Raw genomic sequence first — 25561 nt, forward strand, 5'->3', positions numbered from 1 at the left:
AACTCTGGAAAGCATCATTTATTGGAAAGAAATATTAAAGGAAGTCTCCTTAATTCCTGCAAGGACCAATACAGTTCCCCCGTCCCCCAAAAGATATCTAGGATTTGCTCACGGATTCTTCACCCTGACTCCTGGAACCCCCTGGATGCCTGGACCCGAGGCCAGGCCGTACATTCACAATGGACACAGCCCCCAGAAGGCCCAGGAGCAACACGGAGCAGCGCTGCCCCTCAGCGGCTTATCCAGGGAGGAGGCCGAGGAGGTCAGCCAGCTGAGGCGCTTCACCCCGCAGCTGATCTGAACATTCAGTCCTTGGAGAGAGCCTCACTCGAGCCGGGAGGTAAGGCGGTCTTGGGTGAAACTAGCCTTCCACGGTATCCCTGGTCACCAACACTGACGGGTGATTCCAAGAAGTCTGCAAAGGGGCACGTGTGCCGAGAGAGCAATCCAAACGGTTAAGACACGGCCTTCTTGGGAGGACACGGCTACTTAATCTTAGCCAGGGCAGCTGCCCTTCGTTCTGTGTTCTGGAACAAGGCACGGACTAAAGCTTTCACTTCAGTGGAGGAGAATGCAGCTGCCAGGGGCCCTTTTCCGTCTGCCCACCTGCAAAATAAAAGATACAATTCTATTTCCTGCCACGTCTCTGGAGAAGCAAGAGTGTAAAACTGCTGCATTCCAACTGCTTATTGGCTTTAAATGGAAGTAAAACAAATGCTGGCATCCTTCCCTTTCTTCATGAATCCTCCACTCAATCTCTTTAACTTGTTTCTTGGCTGCATTTTGGTATCAGCACAGTCAGATGAAGAGAGCAAGTTAGGAAGGTAAGACTGCTCCCCCTTATTCTACACTCAGTGAGTCCGGTTTGAACTTGAGAACCAGGCCCGCACCCTCACATGGTTATGTGGAGTCTGGGGATCTATGACTGTTTTGAAAGATGAGCCACAGGCAACAAACTTTAATCCACAAAGGACTGGTGTAAAAAATACACAGGGAACCCCCACGAATCAACTGTGAACTCACAAACAACCTTGTAGAATAAAGGGCAAAATGTGAACCGGTAATTTACTACAACAGAAGAAAAACACATGATCCACAAAAAGATGCTCAACATACTTAGAGTTTAGGGAAACGTAAATCACAACGATGATGAACTACCATTTCACACTAACTACTTCAGCACAAACGGTGACGTCTGACAGCACCAAATACTGGTGGGACCGTGAAGTGACAGGACGCATGAACTATCTGTAAACCAGAACCCGCCACGGCTTGAAGACAAACATGTACACGGCCCTGTGCACGGTCGCGAGTCCACTTCAGAGACACAGCCCTGACCTCATGAAGCAAGTTATCGAAGCTTCCCTTTACAGAAAGTTCAAACACCAGGAGGCCTAAACCTTATACAGTTCAGAGACACGTGCAAATGTGGCAAAACTATGCAGGAAAGGAAAGGGAACAGGGAACACAGAATTCGAGACGGTGGCTGCCTGCGGGGACAAGCATCTGGGGAGCGAAGCAGGGGTCTTCGCAGGATCGGCAATATTTCTCTTAAATTAGGTCAGGAGCACATGGACCTTTTACTTGTTTTCTTTTAACTGTAAATATGTTATATACTGTACTCCTTCATATGTATATTTTATGATTTTAAAGTATTTAAACTACACCACCGGAGATAGCTTCATCAGTAAAAAAATGTTCCCAAATTAGTTAATATCCTTATGTTTGCTGAAACCTCTAAGAGAACGATTCTTCCCAGGCAGAAAGAAAAAGAAGCTAGGATACGCCAGCATCGTAACCGCTCTCACGACGAGGAATGAGGAGGAGGCTGCGCGGCAGATGGGAAATCCCTCCGCTGCCCTCTAGGGTCTACCTAAGGCAGCTCACTGCCCACGAAGGACTTGTAAACAACAAACGCCTTACATCTTGTACTGACGCAGTTGGAAGGGTTCTGATGTGACTTTTGTCAGGCAGAGACCTCACGTTCTTTGCTTTAGAGTGGGCAGTGTTGGCTGAGAGCGACTCAGGCCCCTCTGGGGTGACCGGTCTGCCACACGGCTATCTGTACTAAACTAATGACCCACGCTCCCACAGGCAGACAAGTAGCTGTGAGGCTGGGGAGGGGCCTCACAGCCTATTCAGGGACCCCCACGCAAGATATGGATCCACTGATCATTAGTTTCCACCAAGACAGTGCTCCTAACGCACGTCTATCCTTTCCTGTGCGGCATCAACGACCTGTGCACGCCAAGTACGACACAATACAGCACACGGCAACGTCAACCGACGGGAAGAACGCCGTCGGCTACGCTCAGCACAAGACGAATCCTCTCTGAAACCACCGTACTTCCGGCAGAGAAACTGCTGGTCCCTCAAACAGTGGTTGATGCTGAATATTCCATACAAATAAAAGTCACTTCCCTGTTCACAAATCAAAGCCGATCTGAAAATGTACCCACTGTGGGTTAAAATGGGCAACGACCTGCATCCAGGTGTCAGGAGGTTGCACCTCTTACAGATGAAGCCGTCTGGACAGTGGGCCAGACAACATGTTCAAGACCAAAACGATATGAAACCAGAAGTCTGTTACCAAACAGGAGACAGTGGCCGTGGGAGCCACGCGATGGCGATTCCCGTCCACGCAAGGCCCTGACTGCTGCTACTCGGTATGGAACTCATTCCCGTGTCGAGTGAAGACACAGAGAGAAAGCTCTGCTCTCTGGGGCGCTGACCCTCTGTGACTCTCTCTGGGGAGACCATGCCTCAAAAAAAGGGTAACCCCTACCGATCCCCAATTTCCTGCAGGCTGGCCTGTAACATCATCATCAACTCCTTGAACGGCATCCATTTGGGCACGTAGACCGGGACCTCCTCTTGGTATTTCTTGTTCTTGCTTTCCTCCGAGAGAGGTGCAAACACTTGGGGCCCCTCGTCCAGCACCGTTTTGCACAAGGAATACAATCGGTCACCGTCTTCGGTAGAGATGTCCTGGTTTTGCACAGGGGAGACACAAAGCAGAATGAATTGGGCCACCAAAGTCGTGAAGAAAGGGCCAGTCTGGAGAGCGAGCCGCCTGAGAGGTCAGCGGCAGCAAGATGCTTTCCAACCGACTTAGTGCCTTATCAGACACGAGATTTCATCAGCTCAGGCCACACTCCTCAAGCTAGAGGGACACGGAATGTGTTTCAGCAGACTGTCAATAACCTAGCGTGCCTACAGGATGGAGCCCGTTCATCCAGTAGAATGTTGCGCTGCTGGCTGAAGAGCAGGGGATATTTTTGTAAACAAGGATTCAGCCAGTCAACGCTTTCGAGACATCAGCTGGAGGAGCCTGGGCACCTTGCCTGTGAGCTCACGTACAGGATCCCAACGAGAACCACATGCTAGAAAAGGGTGCCTGCGGAAGGCTGCATTTCTCTTTAGTCAACTATTCAGTTCACATGCAAATTAAATACATACATCACTTCATCCTTTACAACACATCTAAGGACTAGCTAGTTTCTGGCCTCCCCACTCATAATTTACACAGATGCGAGATGGAGAAGCAGGATCATCCTATTTCCTTGTATACGGATAAAGGAGAGAAATTAGCAAGTCGCCAGCAAAACAGAGTGAAGACAAAGCCAGAAAAGAAAAAATGAGTTAGACGGGAAACAATGAACAATTTCTTTTACTATCTATGACTAAAAAAGGAGATTTCAACACCATTTTCTTAGTAACACGACAGTCGGAGACAGGAATCGGCCATCGCAAGCCCGGCAAGGCACCTCGCGGCCCTTACCTCGAGAGCGGTGATTCTGCCAATGATCTCAGAAACCGCCGTGTTGAGTAGAGTCCCCATAGCCTTGCAATATATAGTCACCGGCAGGACGTCCTGCCACACAACCCCAAGCCTCTTCAGCTGGTGCAGAACCTGTCAGGAGAACACGGCCATTGGCCCGGAAGAGGCACCTGCGACTCCCATCTCCCACGTTCACGCGTGTCATCTGGGCGTGCCGGGGAGAAGAGGCGCTTTAAGGAGGGGAGGGAGAGTGGTCACAGGTACGAGCGCCTTGACTGCTTATCCCCACGGATGTCCTTGCTCGATGAAAAGCAGGACATGTGCTGAGGATGGGAACCCACCAGGAGAAGCTACACCAGGAGCACCGAGAGACGCACAGGATCGTGGAATTCTAAGTACTGTCCACCTGCACGGTACTGATGTAACACTGCATGCTCGTGCTCACTTCAATAAGCAAATAAATAAAAACCATGTGCTCGTTTAAAAAAAAAAAAGATAAATCACGGAGGAGAAAAGGGGCACTGAGGTAAAAGCTAATGTTTCACATTTCCCAAACTCAAGTTCATGGGTCAAAACCCTGCGATGAGACTTATTAATTAATAACCAGCCACCTTCCCAGGGGGATGGAGAGAGCCAGCTGTTGGCTCGGTGGGGCAAGGGAAGGGGAAGTCCGTGGACACGCCTGTGGAAGGTTCCCGTATTTTCCGATGCGGGGACATGGGATTGGTCGAGCTACCCGCCACGTGTCCTTTGCTGCTTACAGACCGACTGCGGGCTCATCTACAGAAAGGGTACAAATGGCAGGGCTGGGAGCAGCTGTGCACCTGCCGGACTGCTTTGTTGGCTGCAGAGTAATTCTCTTCGTCGTCCATGTTGGAAAAGTTTCTAGCACTTGATAATCTTTCCAGAAGTTCGCCTTTCTGCGCCCGCATCTGGGCCAGAAAACACTCCGTCCCTGCGGTGGAGAAACAGAACACAGAATTGCCGCCGGCGTTCAGCTGCACAGCACGAAACCTGGGCGGGAGGAGACAGACAGCATGAATCATGGCCCTGCCTGCCTATGGGAAAACAGCGGCCTGCAGGATAACCTCACAGAGCTGCTGGGAGGGCACTAGAAATGACCGCCTCTGACACATCGGCCGGTGCCCGCAAAGCCACTCTCGGGATAGTAAGTCTTTCCCAACAGTGTGTCCGGGGTCAGGGAAGAAGCGTTCCTTATTCAAAAGAAGCAGCTACTTATTTCTTGGCGACATCGATGCCCCCTAAGGGGCAAGTCAGGAAGTAAAAAGCTAAGTGACTCCTACGGGTCCTCCGCCCTTCTTAGGCTATCATTATGGTAAACATATTGACTTCTTCCACATTCTGTTTCTTTTGATTTTTAATAATCCCAAGGAGAGCCAGGTGGAAGGGGGGGGAGCTATCTCGAGGTTTTGCAGAACAGGTACGGACGTTAGTCAGCTCTTACCGACAATGCTGACAGATCTCCACAATACAAGCCTCGTTACGTGTCGCTCCACTGACATGACCCTGACCTGGTGAGTTCGCCGCAGCTTGGAACCCTGACGTGCCGTGAAGTCGTGGCAGGGAAAAGGAGCACCTCCTCGAACCCTGAATTTGCTGTAGCAAATTAAGGGCCTGGGGACGGCCGCGGACAGAATGCCCTCCCGCTCCCCAGGGCAGCTCAGGACCACCACCTAGTTTCTAGCCGCCTCGGTCATGAATCACAAAGATAGTGGGCCGAGGGGCCGCGCAATCAACACGATTTCCTAGAGTGAAGGACGCCATTACCAAGCCTCCTGAAGCCAGGGACCAGATCCACGAAGGTGGTGGTGCCGTCACAAAGGACGGGCGCCAGGCGCAGTCTGAACTGATGGCCGAGCGTCAGCAGGTGGTGAGCAATGTACATACAGTTGTTGTGGTGGATGGCGGCCAGCTGGGGCAGCTTCTGCAGGTTCTCCCTAGGCCAGCGCAGGGGCGGGGGAAGAAAGGACCCACCCGTTACCGAAGCCCCACTAAGGCCCTTCTGGGCTTTGAGAACTGTCTCCCGACAACTACATAACGAGTCGCGGCCGCATCGCCCCCCACCCGTTCACAGTGACGCGTCTGCCTGAGTGCAGCTGATCCCGTAGGGCTGTCCCAGAGACGAAAACGGAAGAGCGAGCCGGGGAAGCCAGGGGTGACCTGTGCCACCGCCGTACGTAAACCTAGCTGAGCTGGGTACACGGATCCCCTGGAAGGCTGACACTGACAAGTGTGGGCACTCACTTGCCCTCCCGCCAAATTCCTTCTTCTGTATGGAACAAAGCCCTGAACTCTTTCCTAATTCTCTAGTTTTCAAATTAGAGTCAGCTGAGAAATTTTGAAATATCTAGACGTCTAGACTTTTATTAACCAATAACCAATATTCCTTAAACATGCTTTTTCAATGGCTTATTGCATTGAACTGTGAATTTAAGGAACCAAAATATTTTTGGTGGGACTATAAAATGACTGGTTTTAGTCCAACTTACAAACGCTTCAGACATACGCTAACCAGACACGGGGGCACTTACTTGTGATACGTTGGTACGACATCATGGAACAAATGGAAGATATTCCTCACTGAGTAGAAAAGCTGAACGGCACTAATAAAAAAAACAGTTCCAACAGAAATGCAGGAGGGTATTGGCAACGGGAAAACAAACTCAAGCCAAGTGCCCCGGAGTCACCACCTCAACACCTGCCTTGGTCACTGCTGAAAACGCCACGAATCTAGATGGAAATAGATTCTCAACCGGTGTTTGCTGACTAGATTGCAGTTCTAAAACCCTGGATCTGGTCATCGTTTCAAGAAGAGCAGCGTTAACCCCAAGCCTCTTTCCCATTATCGGTCTGCCGGCACCCAGACCATCCCTTCAGTAACAAATGGAGCTAAGCCCCAAGCAAATGTCACCTACTCAGTGACGCACTCTGCAAAGGGCAAGGTGTCCATAAAGGCATTCGCTTGGTTCCTTCAGAGTCGGTCTGTCAGCTTTCACCTTTTCTCCTTCTTACTCCAACGCAAGGAGACGAATCAACATTTCTAGGATACACTCTAACCTCAAATTTTTTTTGCCCTTTAAGTCTGGCCTGAGAATACCTAAAGATCAGTATTAAAATGCACTTGAGCAAACAGTAAGGTCTGTACAGCTTACTTCCACGTAAGAATACCTTCAACTATGTCCCTTGAATACCAAGGAGTTCCACAAAGACTTAGAAAAACGAGTCAGTTACGACACCCAAAACAGTGTCACTACTACTCGATCGCTATGATAACCCAGTGGACTCTGTCTTATGTCTGCTCTGCGTGGTGCTATGCAGGGTCTGGTGCTGGAGAAGTGAGTCGTCATGCAGTTGTGCTGCTGTACGCCCCGTCTAAAACTGTTTCTTTTAGAGGAAGGAATGAGTACAGATACGCGATACACAAACTGTCGTTTAGGGTTCCGTGTTTTCGAAAAACTTAGGAGACACTGCCTTGCAGCTCTAACTTCTGGCCTAGCGTACTTCATTCAGGTGACGGCCACGCAAAGACTGTGGGACAAAACAGTCACTCCTAAATTTATTTTGCCAAAGGAGGATGTAAAGGACACCCAAAGAACCCCAGCTAATTTTCTCAACAAATGTCTGGTGGAGACATGCATTTAAGCAAGTCACGGCCATGTTGGGACTCTTACCACTGATCACTGCTGGTTGTGGCCTCCAGTAAAGTCTGATAGGCCAGTTCCATCAACCGCCTCACTGACTCGCTGATGCGGCACGTGGGCAAAGAAAAGGAATGTTGGTCCAGCGTATGCTCAGGCTCTAAATTCACCACCTCGTTGTACTGAGTGGTGGACACTTTCTGTACTTCTGACTTGTCATCCTTCTGGGGACTGGGTAAGTCCGGCACGCTTATCCTAGAGTCAGGAGTAATCTAAGATTGAAACAGAAAGCAGAAAAAGCACTTTCCTCAGAACAACTCAAAGGAAAGCATCAGAGGGGAGTGACGGGGTTGCCAGTGCGAAGATGAAGGCAGGCGCCTGGGCGCCTCAGCGTCCGACTCTTGGTCTCCACTCGGGAACGATCTCAAGGTCTGTGGGATCCAGGCCTGCGTCGGGCTCTACGCTGACAGTGCAGAGCCTGCTTGAGCTTCTCTCTCCCTTCTCTTTCTCTCTGCCCCTCCCCTGCTTGTGCACGCGCTCTCGCTCAGAATAAACAGACATTTAAAAAATAGTAGTAAAGTTGTGGCTCCACCATCATCAAAGGATTGGAGTTAACACAGCATGTTTGCTGACCGCTCAGTCTTGGGTGAGGGCATGTCACAACAAACAGTCTCTTTCCACTTCGTCTGTGTATTCTTAAACTTGGTAGAAAGAGCAAAGCTCAGAAACTGGCCCAAGATTTCATTCAGGTAAATGAAAGGACCTTCAAAACTCCTCTTTCTCAGAGGCACCAGGGCGGTTCGGTCAGTTAAACGTCCGACCTGGCTCAGGTCACGATTTCGCAGTTCGTGAGGCCAAGCCCCGCCTCGGCCTCGCTGCTGCCGGCACGGAGCCTGCTTTGGATCTTCTGTGCCCCCCCACCCCTCCCTCACTCTCTCTCTCTCCCAAAAATAAAATATATATATTTTTTTAAAAATCATCTTTCCCAGACTAAACTATTAGATTATTGCAGACCCTTATATTTCTGTGTTCTGTTGTCTTAAATTATTTCCCACCGAGAACACGTGCTTGGTTAGTCTAAGAAGTAGCCCGCTCGGGCCAGCAGAGCCTCTGCTACACAAAACAAAACAAAGCTGCAAACCAAAACCGAAACAGCTTCCCTGACATTTACACTGAATGAAAATTCCTAGTCTCATCAAGACTAAATGAAAGAACACTAGGCTGCTGGTCTGGAAGCGTCTGTAATATTTTTTACCCTAACTTTTAACAAAGTCATTTAACCTCTCGAGACCTCAATTTTCTCATTGTAAAATGAAGGAATAATACTCCAATAATGGTCTCCAAACCTTGCTCCCCAAGGACACCACGGGCCAAACAGTAACGAGGCGCCCAGCACTGCACACGGGAGAAGCTCCGAGTCTCAGATGAATGTTTCAACACCAAATCTGCTTCCTGGTCTATAAAATGGTACATACTATCTACCTCAGAGGGCGAGAATGAAGGTTAAATGAGAATACAAACATCAGGGAACTGGCAGTCAAATTTATGACTAAGATTAGAAAGGAGAAGAAAAAAAAATTATAAAGATGATTAAAAGACGCTGATGTTTGTCTGGAAAATAATGGGCCCAATACACACACGACTCACAAAAAGGTGACTTCCTGAAGAGACCGAGGGGACCCAGAGGGAAGGCTGGAGGCTCTAAGCCGGTATCGGTCGGGTAAAAACGTTCCAACAGAACCAACAAGCAAACGCGTCTTGGGGGAAGACGGTGGGCACACGGCAGCAGCCGTTTAGAGGCAATTTAGAGGAAGGCCATGAGAGGCAATGAAGCCGAAAATCGTTTATGGAAAAAGGAAGAGGACCTTCCTAAAGCTGGGCAGTTTGGATCTAATCCCATGGCCGTGATGCCCCGGCAAAGACTCGGGATGGGGTCTAGAGCAGCGGTCACGGGTAGGGACAATTCTGCCCTCTGGGGAACATCCGGCAACATCTGAGGACATTTTTGGAGTCGCATCTGGGAGACGAGCTAGTGGCATCTCGTGGGCAGAAGCTAGGGACAGTACTAAGCATCCTATAAAAGAGCCCAAACAGCAAAGAATGACCTGGTCCCGAATGTCAACAGTGCCACCACTGAGAAACCCTGACCTAGAGGATGCCACCACTCAGATTTGGGCTCCTAAAGATAATGCAGGTTGTTGTGTTTCTAATGCTTATTTATTTGGGGGGGCGGGGGTGTAGAGAGAGAGAGAGAACAAGTGGTGGAGGGGCAGGGAGAGAGGGAGACTGAGAATCGGAAGCAGCTCCAGGCTCTGAGCTGTCAGCACAGAGCCCGACGCGGGGCCCGAACTCATGAACCGGGAGATCATGACCTCAGTCGAGGTCGGACGTGTAACCGACTGAGCCCCCCGGGTGCCCTGAAGACAATGCAGTCTCACAGGTGTGAGAACGACCTGAGCAGGGAGCTCAGAGACAGCGGCTTCAATTCCGTCACCTGACAGAAGAGGAAAATGAGGTCCAACAAGACTAAAAGATGTAGCCCGGAGTCGCAGACCATCCATAACAATCCGATTTCTATCAAGGAGTTAGGAGACAGGAGAGTGGGGCATACATGAACTCGGTTCCCAAATATTTACTGAGCACTCAGCACACAGCGCCAGGTGCCGGAAGTTGGTGGTGGAGACCCAGAGTGGTCAAAACCGCGGGGAGGGAAAGAAGAAAAAGTCCACATGGAGCTAATTTTCTAGAGAGAAAAAAACAATAAATAATTTATATGGCATGTCTGTTGATAACAAGAGATAAAAGGAAAATAAAGCTAGGAAAGGGTGCAGGAACAAGACGAGGTCACAGTTTTAATTCAGCGTTGCCAAGAAAGGCAACAAGTCGCGTAGGTGTCTGTGGTCACTATGCGCCCAGGGGCACCTGGGGGGGCTCCGTCGGTTACTTTAGCTCAGGTCATGATCTCGTGGTTCGTGGGTTTGAGCCCTGCGTCAGGCTGGGAGCTCAAAGCCTGGAGCCTGCTTCAGATTCTGAGTCTCCCTCTCTGCTCCTCCCCGGCTATCTCTCTGTCTCTCTCTCAAAAATAAAAAACCATTCAAAAAGAGAGAGAGAGAAATTTAAAGCATGTCCCCAGCAGAGGGAACAAGAGATCCGAAGGCTCTGCCGCCAATGGGCGCAGTGAGGAGTTGGGCGTGCGCCGCGGTGACTGAACAGGTAACAGGAGACGGGGCGCGGGGGGCAGACCCTGCGCGACCATGGGGGCGGCTGTAAGGCTGCCAGGTCTCCTTCTGCAGGAGACCGAAGCCACTGCCTTTGTGCCGAAGAAGAGTTCCATCATCAAGTGATGTTTACGTTAAAAAAATAAGTAAGACCCCCACGGAACAGCCCCTGGCATGGAGCGGACCGCAGTCCCTGAACAACCCAAACACCTCAGTGTGCTAAACTCTGTGCCCATCAAATGGCTAATTAGCTGTCCTGCTGAGGGGACACGGTAGCAGGCTCCCCCCCAAGGCAAAGGAGGACGTGGTAAGAGGAGGGACAGAGGGAGGAAGAGCCTAGTCCCTGTCACCGTGACAGGAGGAAACCAGCTGAGGAATTTTCTAGTAAGGGACTACTCTGATTTATGTGTTACTTTAATCTAAGTAATACCCTCCAATCACCAAATACTATTTCCTATGTGTCAAATATGAAAAAAAAAAACCAGAAAAGAAACTACACAGAATTATCTAAGGTCAAAGAGGTAAACTACCCTTAATGCCAGTTAAAGAGCCCACGGACTGTGGATAATTGTTGATACCCTAGAGAGATTCTATCTTTTTTGGTTTTTTTTTTTTTTTTTTTTTTTTGACTTCAAAACCCACGCCTCTCATAGCCTCAGGATGAAGCCAGCGTGTTCACAACAGGGCAAACTCTCGGGATGTAACGAAGCCCAATCACATGTGTCACAAAATTGTGTCCTAAAAACTCAAGTAATAAAGGTGAGGAAAAAAACCTACATAGGTTGATATACGGTCTCATTTCAACAACAGCGATCAATCCACACGGGCTGTGCAGTGTAGACACCGCTCTCGGGTGCACTGCCTTCTCTGGGCCCCGCGGTACTCGTGAAAGGGGCAGAGAGCAGGGCCGCGTGGACAAGGAGAGAACCGGTGTTAGAAGGTGAGTGACTTCCCCCGGGGAACTCGGCACCCGTGCCCTCGTCCACGCTGCCAAATTCCTCCCAAACAGGAGCGGCTTCCTAAACACAACGTAACACACGACGGCCCAGTACCTTCACGGTGTTGTGAATCTCGGAGGTCATTAGGTTTCTGGCCGCCACGATCACATCCTGGCATTTCTTGTTAGCAAAATGAGAATTGACGTTACGGGCATATTTCAGCAAATCCGTGGTATCTCCTTTTAAAAACCTCATCTCCTTCAGGGCATTTTCAAATCCTTCAGTGGACTGTATGATCTGAGACAGAGAGACACAGGGAAAAGAGGAATTATATACACATATTCCATTCCAATATGAAAACTTCAAGTCCAATGTACAAAAATTAACAAGGACCGGCTGGTCACTGAAGTTTTGGAACAGACCAGCAGTCAGCAGGAATACATACATTATATACTTTCCAGTCTTAAATTCACTATGAATGGTACCTTCGGCATAAATTTCTGACTCTACCTAGTCAAAGAGCAAAGATCTCTAAGATAAATACATTTATTTTAGTGTTTGTGGAAACACCAAAAAGAAGCAAAAAAGCACAGTGTCACACAGTAGGCACCATAGCCGACACAAGTATCCAAGAACGACTCTTCTTCAAAAGTATCTTACTAAAGAAAATATGCTTAAAAAGAAAACCGCCTTCCCAATCAAAAGGTAGAAAGCCCGGAGAGAAATGAAGTAATCGGAAAATCTGCTTCCACTTCCTATGAATCATTTCCTTAAAGATGTCTCTAAAGAGCAAAAGGTCTCCAAGGAAACACATGAGACACCGAAAGGCACTCCAGTCTCTGAAAGCCTGTGTGGCGCGTCCGCACTCACCTCTTCGTACTGCTCTAGCTTGCTGCTATTGGTCGGGATGGAATAGACCAGACAGTTTTTAATGAGGCACTCGGACAAGTCCTCCCAGATCATGTCACCGAGCAGCTCAGCCAAAACGACCTCAGAGGGCTTTTCGTCTTCTAGGTCAGTATCAAGAGGTAAATCTGAATCAAAAGACACAGTTTTAAACGAGAAGCCGTTCACAGTCCAGACTGTTCTCAAGTTCCCTAGTTTCTAGAATGCTTTCACTTTAGGATGACGGGAAGAAAAGAGCACAACAGTCCCACAGCCACCCCGCCGCCTGCGCAGGACAACGCACGCACTCGGTACTACTCCACGGTCATTGCTCAGCCGGGTCGTCTGCACCGCGTCACCGCCTGAGCCCCACGGCAACGACAGACACAGCCCTCTACCTCATCCGGTGACCGTCTGCTGCTAAGCCACGGATCCGACACGCGACACGCACTCACAAGTTCTGCATATCGAGCTGAAACTCATTTAGCACAAGATCTCGGTATTTTAATAATGAACAAACACTCCTCTGTCACCTCTGCCTAGGCTCTGCGTGTTCGTCCTGAGTAAAATATCAGTAAGCACGTTACGTTACGGCGTGATATCTAGCCTGGCAAGCAGAAGACCTCAATACCTCTCTAATGTTTTTTCCAACACATTTTAATGGGGTTACATTTAAAACGTACTACTAATTCATTAAATAGTAGTTAAGAATCAGGGACCAAGGTAGAGAGAAGAGGAACCATAACAGAGGCCAGCAATTTTTAACCTAGTTCTGTTTCATCAAGGAAGACCTCAGGGGATAAGGACCTTAAAAGAGAGTGGACACATCACCTCGGAGCCTTGAGACCCGTTCAGTGCCTACAGACTCACAAGAGTATAGCCAAGTAATCTTCGATAAAGCATGCCCAAGAATGTCCAAGGGGAAAAAGACAGTCTCCTCAGCAAATGTGCTGGGGAAACTGGACGGCAACATGCAGAAGAATGAACCTGGATCACTTTCTTGCACCCGACACAAAAATAAACTCAAAATGGATGAAAAGACCTGAATATAAGATAGGAAACCATCGAAATTCTATAGAAGAAAACAAGCAACAACTCTCTGACCTCAGCTGCAGCAACTTCTTACTAGACATGTTTCTGGAGGCAAGGCAAACAAGAGCAAACATGAACTACAGGGACCTCGTCAAGATAAAAAGCTTCTGCACAGCGAAGGGAGCAATCAGCAAAACTAAAAGGCAACTGACAGAGTGGGAGAGGATATTTGCAAATCACATATCTGATAAAGGGTTAGTATCCAAAATCTATAAAGAACTTATCAAATCAACACCCAAAAAACAATCAGTGAAAAAAGGGGCAGAACACATGAACAGATACTTTTCCAAAGAAGACATCCAGATGGCCAACCGACACATGAAAAGATGCTCAACATCACTCATCATCAGGGAAATACAAATTAAAACCACGATGAGATGCCACCCCACATCTGTCAGGATGGCGAACATTAACAACTCAGGAAACAGATGTTGCCAAGGATATGCAGAAGAAGGGGAACCCTCTTGCATGTTGGTGGGAATGCAGACTGGGGCGGCTGGTCTGGAAAATAGACGGAGGTTCCTCAAAAAGTAAAAAATAGAACTAACCTACCACCCATCAATTGCACTACTAGGTATTTACCCGAAGGATACAAAAATGCAGATTTGAAGGGACACATACACCTGATGTTTATAGGAGCATTATCAGCAATAGCCAAAGCAGGGAGAGAGCCCAGATGTCCACCCACTGCTGAATGTGGTATATACATACGCTGGAACACTACTCAGCCATCAAGAAGAATGAACTCTTGCGATGTGCAAGTTCATCCAATGTGGATGGAACTGAGGTATTATGCTAAGTGAAACAAGTCCGAGAAAGACAAATACATGATTTCACTTGTATGTGGAATTTAAGAAACAAAACAGATGAACACACAGCAGGGTGGGAAGAGAAGGGAAATGAACCATCAGAGACTCTGGAAGGTAGAGAACAATCTGACGGTTGATGGAGGGAGGTGGGTGGGGGATGGGCTAGACGGGGGACGGGCACTGAGGGGGGCACTTGTTAGGATGAGCACTGGGTGTTGTACGGAAGTGACGAATCACTGACTTCTACTCCTGAAACCGATATTGTACTGTATGTTAACTAGGTAGAATTTAAATAAAAATTTTAAAACTTAAAAAAAATAAAAAAGCCTTTGGCTATATTCACAGAAGCACGGCACTGAGACACAGAGCATGAATGCTCGCAAACTAGTCTGAAGCGGTTCACGCTATACCTACGATACTTTGCTCTGTTTTGAACACCAGACTTTAATAAGGCCACAGAAGAGACGGGATATATTCACAGAAGAGCAATGAAAATAAGAACTTATAACTATGTCCTTCAAAACAAACCCTAAGGAGGTTTATACTCAAGGTGCGGGGAGAGCACAGCTTCCGTACAGAACTCAGAAGCCCATCACGTGTAGGAGGAGTCAGACGTGCTCCACACAATGAATGCCCCACGGGAGAAACGGCGTCGACGAAGCGGACATCACAGAGTCAAGTATTTTGAACAAGTTTTTTAAACGACTACCTTAAAGATTTAATTTGCAAAATGGAGGTTTTGCCAGTAATATTTACTATAGATACAGGAGATGTGATTTTTAAGAAATAAACAAAACTCCATAAAAGTCAAGAGCTGCCCGGAGACAGAACAGAATGCACCAAGAGGCGACGGCCTCGCTCTCACGACCGGCGCTCAGGCTGGGTCCGTGACCCACGGACGGGAGTGCTAGAGATCTCGTGCGTCAGAGATCTCTGGTGCTTCCCAACCCCGGGATACTTAGTTTACAACCCTGCTTACTGCTGTGTATTATTTCCCTACGTGAAGGAGCTAGAGAACTAACTACCTTGGATGAGGTCTGCTATACAAGTCTTGAGACTTTTTCTTCTTTTCTCCTGTTAAAACTAGAACTAATTTCCTTCCTCGCTTTACACAGAAATTATGTTACATAAAAAAAGGACTGCCAGGAAGGCATACAAACAACACCAGCAATTTTTTTATTTTGTCCATATCAAGATTGTTTGACTATTGAGCAAGACAACTGACAAAAGCATACAGAAGGTAAGCCAAGTATGAATTAATTTTTGTATTAATGCACCAGAAGAACATCTTATTTTTAAGAGTACGACAACTAAAAATAATTGTTCAGAGCAACCCAGAAACTGGCTCTCTCGACCGTCAATATATAAAGATCTACCCAACCGCATGAGATGGATGTAGTTTATTTCTTACTGTTAAAGCTGGTTTGTCTATCAGAGGAACGGGATTTTCCCACTGAAATACGTGCGGTACTTGGTTGATCTCTGCTCCGCCCATAACTAAAGCAAGAGTCCCAAACTGTGATGTCACAAGTCTAGTGAGAGAAGTATTATGTCCCAGATGTAAGTAACGATTACAAGCACAGAATCTGGGGAGCCCCTGGTGACCCTACTTTCCACACGGGGAGGAAAACGGCGTGAAGCAGAACAGGAAGCAAGAAGGTAGTAACTTTACTCCGGGGTGTACTGTACTTACCCTCAATCCTCCAATACGATTCAACGTGGGGGCATGTTTGCCTACCTTAAAATAGTACCTACTTTTAAAAACAATTCCGACTTTTCCCAAATGTAAAAACCCGAGCGCACTGCCTTGGGGGCACGTACCCAGAAGGTGTTTCCGGAGCACTTCCAGCACCAGTCTGATCTTTGCAAAAACTTCAGAAGGTGACGGATGTTCCAAGTCAGTCATCACGGACTCGAAACGAATAACGAGGGCGTTAGGCTGGCTTTCTACCACAGCATCAAGGGACGGGCAAGACGCCAGCGGCCTCAGGACATATTTCAGCAGCGTCTGGCCTGAAAAATTTTACGAACATTCATCAGAAATCACTGGAAGGAACTTTTAAAGAGCAAGCATGCCATACCACTAGAAAAGATCTTTGACCCCGACGATAAAAATACAGAGAATGTGACATCACACACCACTCATTAGGTGCTGCGGGTTTTACCGCCCAGGGTTCCCAGACTGTCTACGGGTTTTTATTTAAATTATTCAAAAAAGTCCAGTAAACTAAAGAGCAGTAGCTAGTTGGAAAAAAGGAAAGACAAGAAAGGAGCCAAGCCTTTAAGGAAAAGGGGAACATTTATGAGCATTCCAATTGATGACTCAGGAGGCCAACCCTAGATCCGTCATCAATATTATCTAGAGAATATTTTACAGACTTCTCTGCCACTCCTCGGACACTGAGCCTTCTGAGGTTCATGGAAACGAAACAAAGTCGCATGCCTCACCAAATGACTTGAGCTTCATCTGTAGCTCCCCAAGAGCAGAGAACGCCAAGAGCACCGAACTGATTGGTGGCCCAGGGGTCTTCTCTTCTTTCTGAGACTGCCCGATGCATAAATGAAGTTCTGTTTGTAGGCAAGACTCCACGGTGCTGGCGTCTAAGCGAAAGGGGGAGGACATCAGCTGGCTCAGCAACACAAGACGCTCCCACTTCTATTCCTCGGGCTCACTCTCTACTGGGATCCCTCAAGATGTGCTTTTATTGCAATACGCTTCTAACGTAACCAAATTTCATTTTGTTTTTTAATGTTTATTTTTGAGCGAGAGACAGAGCATGAGCAGGGGAGGGGCAGAGAGAGGGAGGGACACACAGAATCGGAAGCAGGCTCCAGGCTCCATGTCAGCACAGAGCCTGATGCAGGGCTCGGACTCATGAACCGTGAGATCATGACCTGAGCTGAAGTCATACTCTTAACCCACTGAGCCACCAAGGCGCCCCCCGGACCAAATTTTAATTATGACAGACGTGTCCTTGGCATCACTTTAAAATAGGAAATGACTGTTTTTGGTATATTCAAACTAAGTGCAAAAGCAAAATGATGTGCCTAATCAATGCTTACTGAATATGAATTGAATGAAGATAAGGGATGAAGAGCGAGGTCCTGGTTGCACGTAAGATCTCCTCTTTAATGCTCTTTCTCACCGAGTACGGAGAACAGCCTAACACGTTTAACAAGAAGGGTGTATTCTAGCGAAGGCTTAACATCCCTGCTACCTCCTCTTATTTTACAGTCTGCTCGGAAACAGAACCCCAAATCTTCTAGATTACGTCCTTCAGAATATGAAATATTTTGTTTGTAAGAAACACGTACGCGTATGTCTGTGTGTGTGTGTGTCTATGTACACACATACGTATACAATGAACTCAGAGGCCCCACGTGGATGCGGGAGGGGGAGGTTTCCCCTAAAACAAACTAAAATTTTCCAGATCCGATACTAGGAAAACACACTGGGTGTGACGGCACGTCCTTGACAGCTCCCCTCGGAGGCCTCACTCTGTGTAAACAAGACTTCCGGCCCGGAGGGCGGCCAGGCGTGCGCAGAGAGGCTGAGAGCCAAACGGCGCGAGTCAAAGCCGGCGCCAGAGCAGTCCTATCCCTTCACCCCACAAAGCACCCCCATCTCATGATTGTGCCCACTATTTTCCCCAACGACTGGAAAAATCTGAGCCAAACCCCTGTGCCACTGACCCCGTCTTCTTTCCTCAGCAAGAGAAAATGGTGGAGCAGCCTTTCGAAGCTCCCAGCCGCGGTAAGCTGTGGGTGCAGGGCTGCGGGGAACGGGCGTACCTACAACGCGGGGGAAACCCTGCGAGGCCTCAAACCGCCGGGACCTCCTCTACCACACCGCCATCACGGACCGCCACCCGCCCCCTCCTCCGGGTGCCTTCCTCGTGATGGGGACAGAGAGAGGGAGGCACGGGAGGTAAGGTGAGGACACTTGAGGACCGGCGGAGTGGGTCCTAGCGAGCAGTCTGCCGGGTGAGAGAATCCGGTGCCAATCGGGCCACCGGCGAACGAAACCCCCTCGTCCACCGACACTAAGCAGGGAGGAGGCCCGCAGAGGCCCGCAGAGGCCACGCCGGTTGAGGCCGATGAAGCAAAGATGAAGCAAAGCAGTCGGCTGTCGTCAGCAGCACCTTTTGAAGGCGGGAACTTCCAGACAATCAGCTTCTGCCACTCTTCCCCAAGGTGATAGAGGATGTTCTGCTTCTGTATTGTGAGCTCCATGCTGAGAGATTTCAGCATTTTTAAATCCAAGCACTTCCTGGATTTTAGTAACTTCAAGCATTTCTGGGCCTGGCAGGGAAATGGAATGATTGTTAGACATTCCATCTGGACTCGGGGCAATTAGAATATATTTGTACGATGATAAGGAACAGACGGAACACAAAATTTACTGAACATAAGAAGGGTGCTAACTGCTTAACCTGCGGGGAAAGTGTGTGACTGCTCAATACCTCTTCCAGGCGCTGAGCAGCAGTGACGTACTTCTTCTCTGCTAACGCACAGTTACAGTCTTCAATAGCAGAAGAAAACTGAAAAGACAAGCCTGGTTATTAGCAATTTCGTTTTATACCTCCTACTATTTCAAGCCTGTCTGCTTTTGTTTTTTAAATATGACAAAATACCCGAGAACCAGGGGATACGCATTTAACAAGGAGACCAACTGAAAAGAAGTTAACTTTCTCACCCCTGAAACACGAAAGTTTCAGTTGAGGGTCACTGACCTGTTGCAGCTGTTTAAGCAAATTCAGAACCACTGAGTCCCTTTCCAACTGTTGTTTCAAATCTGTGAATTCAGCGGTTGACACGTGAAGATCCCGGCGGACCTAACCCACATCAAAGAGAAGCACTTTTAGGCTACACGGTATCTACGAAATACAACGGTTGTAGCTAATCAATAAGCTTTCCTGTTGAAACTTCAATGCTGGTTAACAGGGAATAACAGCAAAGTCACAGAGCGTGTTCGGAAGAGATCTTAAGGGGCCCGCTTAGTCCCAACCGTGATCCTTCGCAGAAACACCCGTCCCCAGCAGCGTAACACGCCCAGGCCACTGTCACTGCTCACGGTAAGCAGCAGTTTCCCTGGGAGAGCTCACCCGCCTGGATGACTAAAGGGGTGTCCCTGCTGCCGAGTGACCGCTCCCGCCACGGCCGCCGGCTCTATTAGAAGGATTTTGTGTTGAATCGGAATCCACCTCCCACCCCGTCCTGCCTTGTCAGGGACTTTGCTTTATCGATCATTTCCTCCCCTCTGTACCTTCACCGCTTCCTCGTTCATTCTTCATTTACGAAATATACACGGACTGGCCGACTGCCCACGAGAGCAAGCCCCCTCGCTTCCAGCTGAAACACGCTGACGCTCCCTCCAGCTTTGAGAAGCAGCGTCCCCCCCCTGGGCCACCACCTGTATTTCTCAGCAGCTGCCTTCTCGTGTCCTCCCTCTCACAAACCGAGCTTCTTTCCGGAGGGAGCGTACTCACGGCCGCTCCTTTCTCACCTCGCCTTCATTCCGTAACTCACGGGGATCCGGCTTCGGTCGAAACGCTTCCAAGCCAGTGCCCCAAACACCAGTCAGCATCTTGTTGCTACACCCAAGGCACCGTCTGCCAGTACAGTTGCTTCTTTCCCTTGATTCCCTGGGATTACTCCCCACGGCCTTGCCTCGAGTTCTCAGGCCACCCATTCTCTTTGGGGAGCTTCATCTTCCCTCTGACAGCTCCACACATACTGATAGTCCTTTCTCCCCGGCCCTCTTCCTCAAAAACTCATCTTCTTTTTCCCCCCACTCCCATTCAAGGACATCTGACAATGTCAGGAGACACTTCGGGTTGTCACAGTTGAGGGAGTTCTACCGGCATCTGGCGAGCAGAGGCCGGGGATCCCGCCGGCCACCCCGCAATGCCCAGGACGGCCGGCCGGAACCAAGAACGAGCAGCCCCGAGAGTCAGCGGGGCCGAGGTTGAGACCCTGCGCTCGCTACTCTCTCTGGGCGACCTCAGCCCTTCCCGTGGCTTCATGGCGAAGGACGCCGACCTCAAGTCCACAGCTCTTTCCTCACCTCCAGACACGTACCTGGACGGGTGACGTGCACACCGCCGCCTAAAATCCACTTTCCACCCTGCCACAGCAAGAGCACGTGGCTACCCTTCTAGCTTCTCGCTGTGGAGGGTGACCACGTGTCTGAGACCTCACCGAGGAAACGGAAGCAGACGTGACGAGCACCACGTCCCGGTCTGAGTCAGGAGAACACACGTGCCTCCTCCGTGCCCTCTGACCTCTGCTCGAGCGGCCCGCTGCTCTGGCTACTCCGCTATCCTTCACCTCCCACCCAGGGAGCCTCAGCTCTGCCAGCGGCGTCCGTGAAAACGTGCATGTAGATTAAAATCCGAGCCCCCCTCACCGTTCTTGGCTGTATAGCCTAAACAATACAATTAAAGCGCCATCTGAGTCATTGCATTTCGAGGTCTGTGTGTCTGTCTCTTCGTTTCTTTCCGAAGTCTAGCTTTCGTCTGAACACGGACGGTTGGATGTCCCGCAGGCTGCCCACGAAACCCGCTCCGTCTCTAGATCCTTACTGCAGCGAAGGGCACACGGATGACCTGGTTCTCCACTACCCTTGACGCCTCCCTCTTCTACTCCTCACGTCACATCCCAAACGTCCTGTCTGCTAAATGTCACCAGGGGTCATCCTCAACCTCTTCTCCACGGTCGCTGCCGCCGATCTTTCTCCCAGATTAGTCTCACTGCCTCCTGACGCTCCACCAGCCTTCTCATTTCTCCGTCCCATTTTCCTCAAGTCCTTTCTTCAAGCTGCAGGCAGAATGGGATTCCTAAAAGTCAAATCTGATATCGCTACTCTGCTGGAAATCCTCCACGGCTTCCACGGTGCCATCGAGGTAACGTCCACACTGCTTACCCTGCTACGCAAGGCCCTTGCTTACCTTTCCATTCTCGTCTTGGGTCCCTTCCCTCCACGCTCTCTAGACGTGAGCCGTGTGGAATCGCCACAGCGCTCCCAAAGCGACACCTCTCCATTACATCCGTGCTTCTGGAACGCTGTCTCCTTTGTCCACCTCCAACCCTCCTTCTTCCCCTTTGTCTCACCACCAAGCGCTGCAGGTTCGGGTCTGACACTATTTCCCACAAGAAGCGAAGCCGGGCTGTATTTCCCTCTCTAACTGAATTACTTCTACTTAGCGTGTATCATGCTACTTTAGTCATCTACATTAGGCATGCGATTCGCATTGTCAAACTAAAAACTGCCTTGTTCAGCAGCTATTTCACACCTTGCAGATGGCGCAATAAATATACCAAATGACCAAAGAAACCTCTATTAGTATCTACCTAGTCAACCTATTTCTGCTTCTCCAGCCATAAATTTGCATCTTACGAAGGCTAACTAAACACCCTTAGTTTCTTTCACTGTCCTTCTGATGATATAATGTTTAAGCATGGACCTTCTCATTCAGACCAGGCGCCTTTCAAATGCAACAACCAGAACTGAATAAATTCCCCCAACCACAATCTGGCCAGCCAAAGGTACAGACAGTCTGTGACTCTCTTGTTCTAGACACTGCATCACTAATAGCACTAATTAAACAATCAACTAATTATAAATACACCTTGAAAATATTATTTGAGGGGCGCCTGGGTGGCTCAGTCGGTGAGGCATCCGACTTTGGCTTAGGTCATGATCTCACTGTTGGGGGGTTCGAGCCCCACGTCAGGCTCTTTGCTGACAGCTGGCTCAGAGCGGGGAGCCTGCTTCGGATTCTGTGTCTCCCGCTCTCTCTGACCCTCCCCTGCTCATGCTGTCTCACTCCATCTCTCAAAAAATAAATAAATGTAAAAAAAAAAAAATTTTTTTTAAAAGAAACTATTACTGGAACTGTGACAGAGCTGTACAGGAACAGAGTTATGCTTAAAACCCCTAATCAGCATGATCAATCTCATGGTTCCTGAGTTCGAGTCTGAGCTGTCAGCAAAGAGCCTGGATCCTGTCGTCAGATTCTGTCTGTCTGTCTGTCTGTCTCTCTCTCTCAAAAATAAATAAAAACATCTTAAAACAATTTACTATAAAAAACTTTAAAATTATTGTTTTGGAAAATACTTCTATTTTAAAATTGGCAGTTACCCTAAACTGATGTAAGGCAACTTCCATCTACCAATAAGGAAAGTGAGGTCTTGGAAACTTCTGCACAGAACTGAGTGTCTTAGGAACCAGGATGCTGACCCACCAGCCCGCAAACCTAACGAATCTAACAACCCATCCTTACCTCACTCTCTATCCTGGATTTCAGCTGGTCAATGTCCTCAGACAGCTTATCCACCTGGGTGACCAGGTCCTGTGCACTCTGCATGCTGGGCAGGAACTCACTGTACTTCTTGCTGATCAGCGTGCACACCTCACCCTATAAAGTAAGACAGAAAAATTACAGTGAGACGAGTAGAGAACTCTATTAAAAACAGACAGCCCGTCTTCCATGTCAGAACCGTCCTGCCAGGTACCCACAGGCCTTCGCTCTTCCTCTGAGCCAATGGGTTTCTTTGAAAAACACATTTCTCTCACCTTAAGGAGCCTATAACATTATTAGGTCCAAGAAGACAACAACAACCAAATTCTACCAGGGCCCAAAAGCTGTACAAATGCTGGAAAAGGGGGAACCAGAAGTTTCCATATTGACCTAGATGAGCTCCGACTCCAGCCACCAACTTTAATCATAAAACTAACAGAAAAGCAAAGGGAAAATTAAATACATAATCTGCAGGCTTCAATTTATGAACTTCTATCTTCTTGCTTATAAAACTTTAAGGCTTGATCTTAAAAGTCAAATTTAATTTGAGTTTCATCAATCAACAAATCCCTGAATCCTTTGCACGGAATGCTTTGGAAGATATCGGGGTAAGTTATGCCTGCTTTTAAGTAGGAAAGATACTATACACTTCCGTAACCAAAACAGAAAAATGTAATTAAAGAACAGAGTTAATGTCCTCCGGAAAACACAGATGAGAAAATGGTCACTGCTGCTGGAGGAAAATAAGGATATTTTTCATGCAGGAAACTACGTTGGAGAGTGAACATGAAAAATGGGTGGAAATACTATGGGCAAAGATGGAGAAGTAACAACATAAAATCTGGGAGCCAGGAAAAACACGGGGTCTGCTTGGAGCACAGAAAGTAATTAATTGTCAGTTAGCTCAAGACTCCAGCCGGTAAAGGAAACCTAGGGAAAGGATGGATCCAGAATGGCAGGAGCCTTGAGTGCCGAGCTAAGGCAGCTTAATGACAGTCTTTCCACCATATAAAAAGTGGTGGAAAATCCTTACGCGGTGTAAAAGAAGAGATGCCAGTAACATGAATACTTACTGAATTCAGGAAACCATTTTCATGAAATCAAGGGTTGTGAGGAAGACCTACTTCTCGTACCTTTGTGATACGGTGCCCAACTTGCTCCCTTGAATCCAGACCTAACATGGGCGCATGGAACTTTCAATGAGTCCAACAGAGATGTGGGTAAATACTGGAGTGGGAAGGGCAGCAATGCCCGGTGAAAACCGTGAATGGCTGCCTACTGCTTTTAGTGTCTGTATCAACCTCAAGAGAGCGGGGTCCACTAAAGTGCTCTGTACAAGTTTTATAACAATCAGAACAGCCTCACGGCTCTTGGGGGTGAAGAACAGAGTTTAATAAACACGTAGACAGATCTGAACAACAAAAATTTCAGATGACACCATTCTCCCAAAGCGATCTTATCCACCAACAACTCCTACAAAGGAGAGCGAGTGGAGGAGATACACCCAGATCCCGAGGGGTCCTGCCCGCACTGCCGTCCCTCTCACTTGCTGCCTCCCCAGGAACGTCGGGTTGGCAGTCCCACCCCTCCTGCTGGTCTCCTCAGTCTTCCTCCAAATCCCCCGGCCCCACCGGGCCCTCCCCAACCTAACCCCACTCCCCGGCCACCGCGTCCTCCTCCGCTTCAGGCCTCCTGGTCCCCAACCCCAGCCCAGCCGGGCTCCCCCCACTCCCGGAAGCCCCCTCGTCAATCCAAACACTTCCAGCCCTCCCACTTCGCACTCTTCCCGCTCAGCCCCCCACCTGGCTCTGCTCATTCCCACTTGCCTGCCCTTCGGCCCCCACTCCTTTCCCGGTCCCCCCACAAACGGACCCGGGTCCCTTCTCAGCCGGTCCCCGGCTGCCGGGCCTTCACCTTGATCTCCTCCACCCGCCGGGTCAGGCGGCTGATTCGAGTGCCCAGATCCTCCTTCTCCAGCCTCCCCGAGTGTGCCAGAACCTCTGTCACGAACGAAGCCATCGTCACGACTGGAACCAACGCGGACAGGGTGACTCTCCCGTGGCCAGCGCGGCGGTCCCAGTCCCGCCGCCGCCGCCGGCGTTGCCGCGCGGCCTGCCGGGAAGCTGAGTCTCGCGCGGCCCAGTTCCGCCGCTCGGAACGCGAGGCCGCACTACAACTCCCAGCAGGCACCGCGACTGTCCCGGCGTGGAAGTTCCACGGTGTCCCGGAGCTGGCAAACCAGGAGAGAAGCGTTTCCCTCTCCAGCCGCTTTCAAATAACTTGTCTCTTCCCGCCGGTTTTTAGCCAGAAGAAATGAAGTGTTTCTACTTAAAAATCAGTCCTAAATGAACTTTTCTCAACTTCAAAGCGCTCACCGGTGACACTTGCGAGCTGGAACACCGGACGAACCCATCTTCTGTTTTCATTGAATAATCACTTTGGAGGGCTGCAGCGGCCATCGGAGTCTATGTGAGTAGTGCCCCCTGGCGTTGTGCAAACGAAGTGGCGTCACGTCATAACTAAAAGTCTGACTAAATTGCACTCTTTATGTTGCACAGTTTACAATGCAATCTATGTACATATGTCACATCATGTATATCTGTGTGCATATGTTACGTATATACTACGTCATGTAACAAATAGGTATTACATCTATGTAATAATACATTACATATTTATATGGTTTATATTATTTATGTTGCCTAAGTATAAATAACATTAGTACTGTGTGGACTAGAACAAGATACTTGACAGTTTTTTTAAGTTTATTTATTTTGATAGAGAGGGAGGAGGGGAGAGAGGGAGAGAATCCCAAGCAGCCTCCTGTGTTGTCAGCATGAAGCCCCATGCAGGGCTCAAACTTATGAACCATGAGA

The 25561-nt window shown here is 48.8% G+C and overlaps 1 protein-coding gene across 2 annotated transcripts; it reads right to left on the reverse strand.

Moving 5' to 3' along the window:
* ZW10 (zw10 kinetochore protein) lies at window positions 1-24790 on the reverse strand. 2 transcript variants are annotated; one of them, XM_029957200.1, is made up of 16 exons: window positions 24600-24790; window positions 22668-22802; window positions 19116-19217; window positions 18846-18923; window positions 18525-18684; window positions 16831-16983; window positions 16204-16395; window positions 12467-12630; window positions 11711-11893; window positions 7474-7712; window positions 6334-6405; window positions 5570-5739; window positions 4606-4736; window positions 3782-3913; window positions 2786-2988; window positions 1-606 (listed from the first exon to the last, which is right to left on the reverse strand). In XM_029957200.1, exons 1-16 carry the CDS (start codon window positions 24702-24704, stop codon window positions 486-488), a joined length of 2340 nt encoding a protein of 779 aa, XP_029813060.1. In that variant the 5' UTR covers window positions 24705-24790; the 3' UTR covers window positions 1-485. The 2 variants fall into 2 exon arrangements, with proteins under 2 accessions (XP_029813060.1, XP_029813061.1); XM_029957201.1 differs by lacking the exon at window positions 6334-6405.
* Between the last annotated feature and the right edge of the window lie 771 nt (window positions 24791-25561).

This window comes from Suricata suricatta, chromosome 11, assembly GCF_006229205.1.
Source record: "Suricata suricatta isolate VVHF042 chromosome 11, meerkat_22Aug2017_6uvM2_HiC, whole genome shotgun sequence".
Lineage (NCBI taxonomy): Eukaryota > Metazoa > Chordata > Mammalia > Carnivora > Herpestidae > Suricata > Suricata suricatta.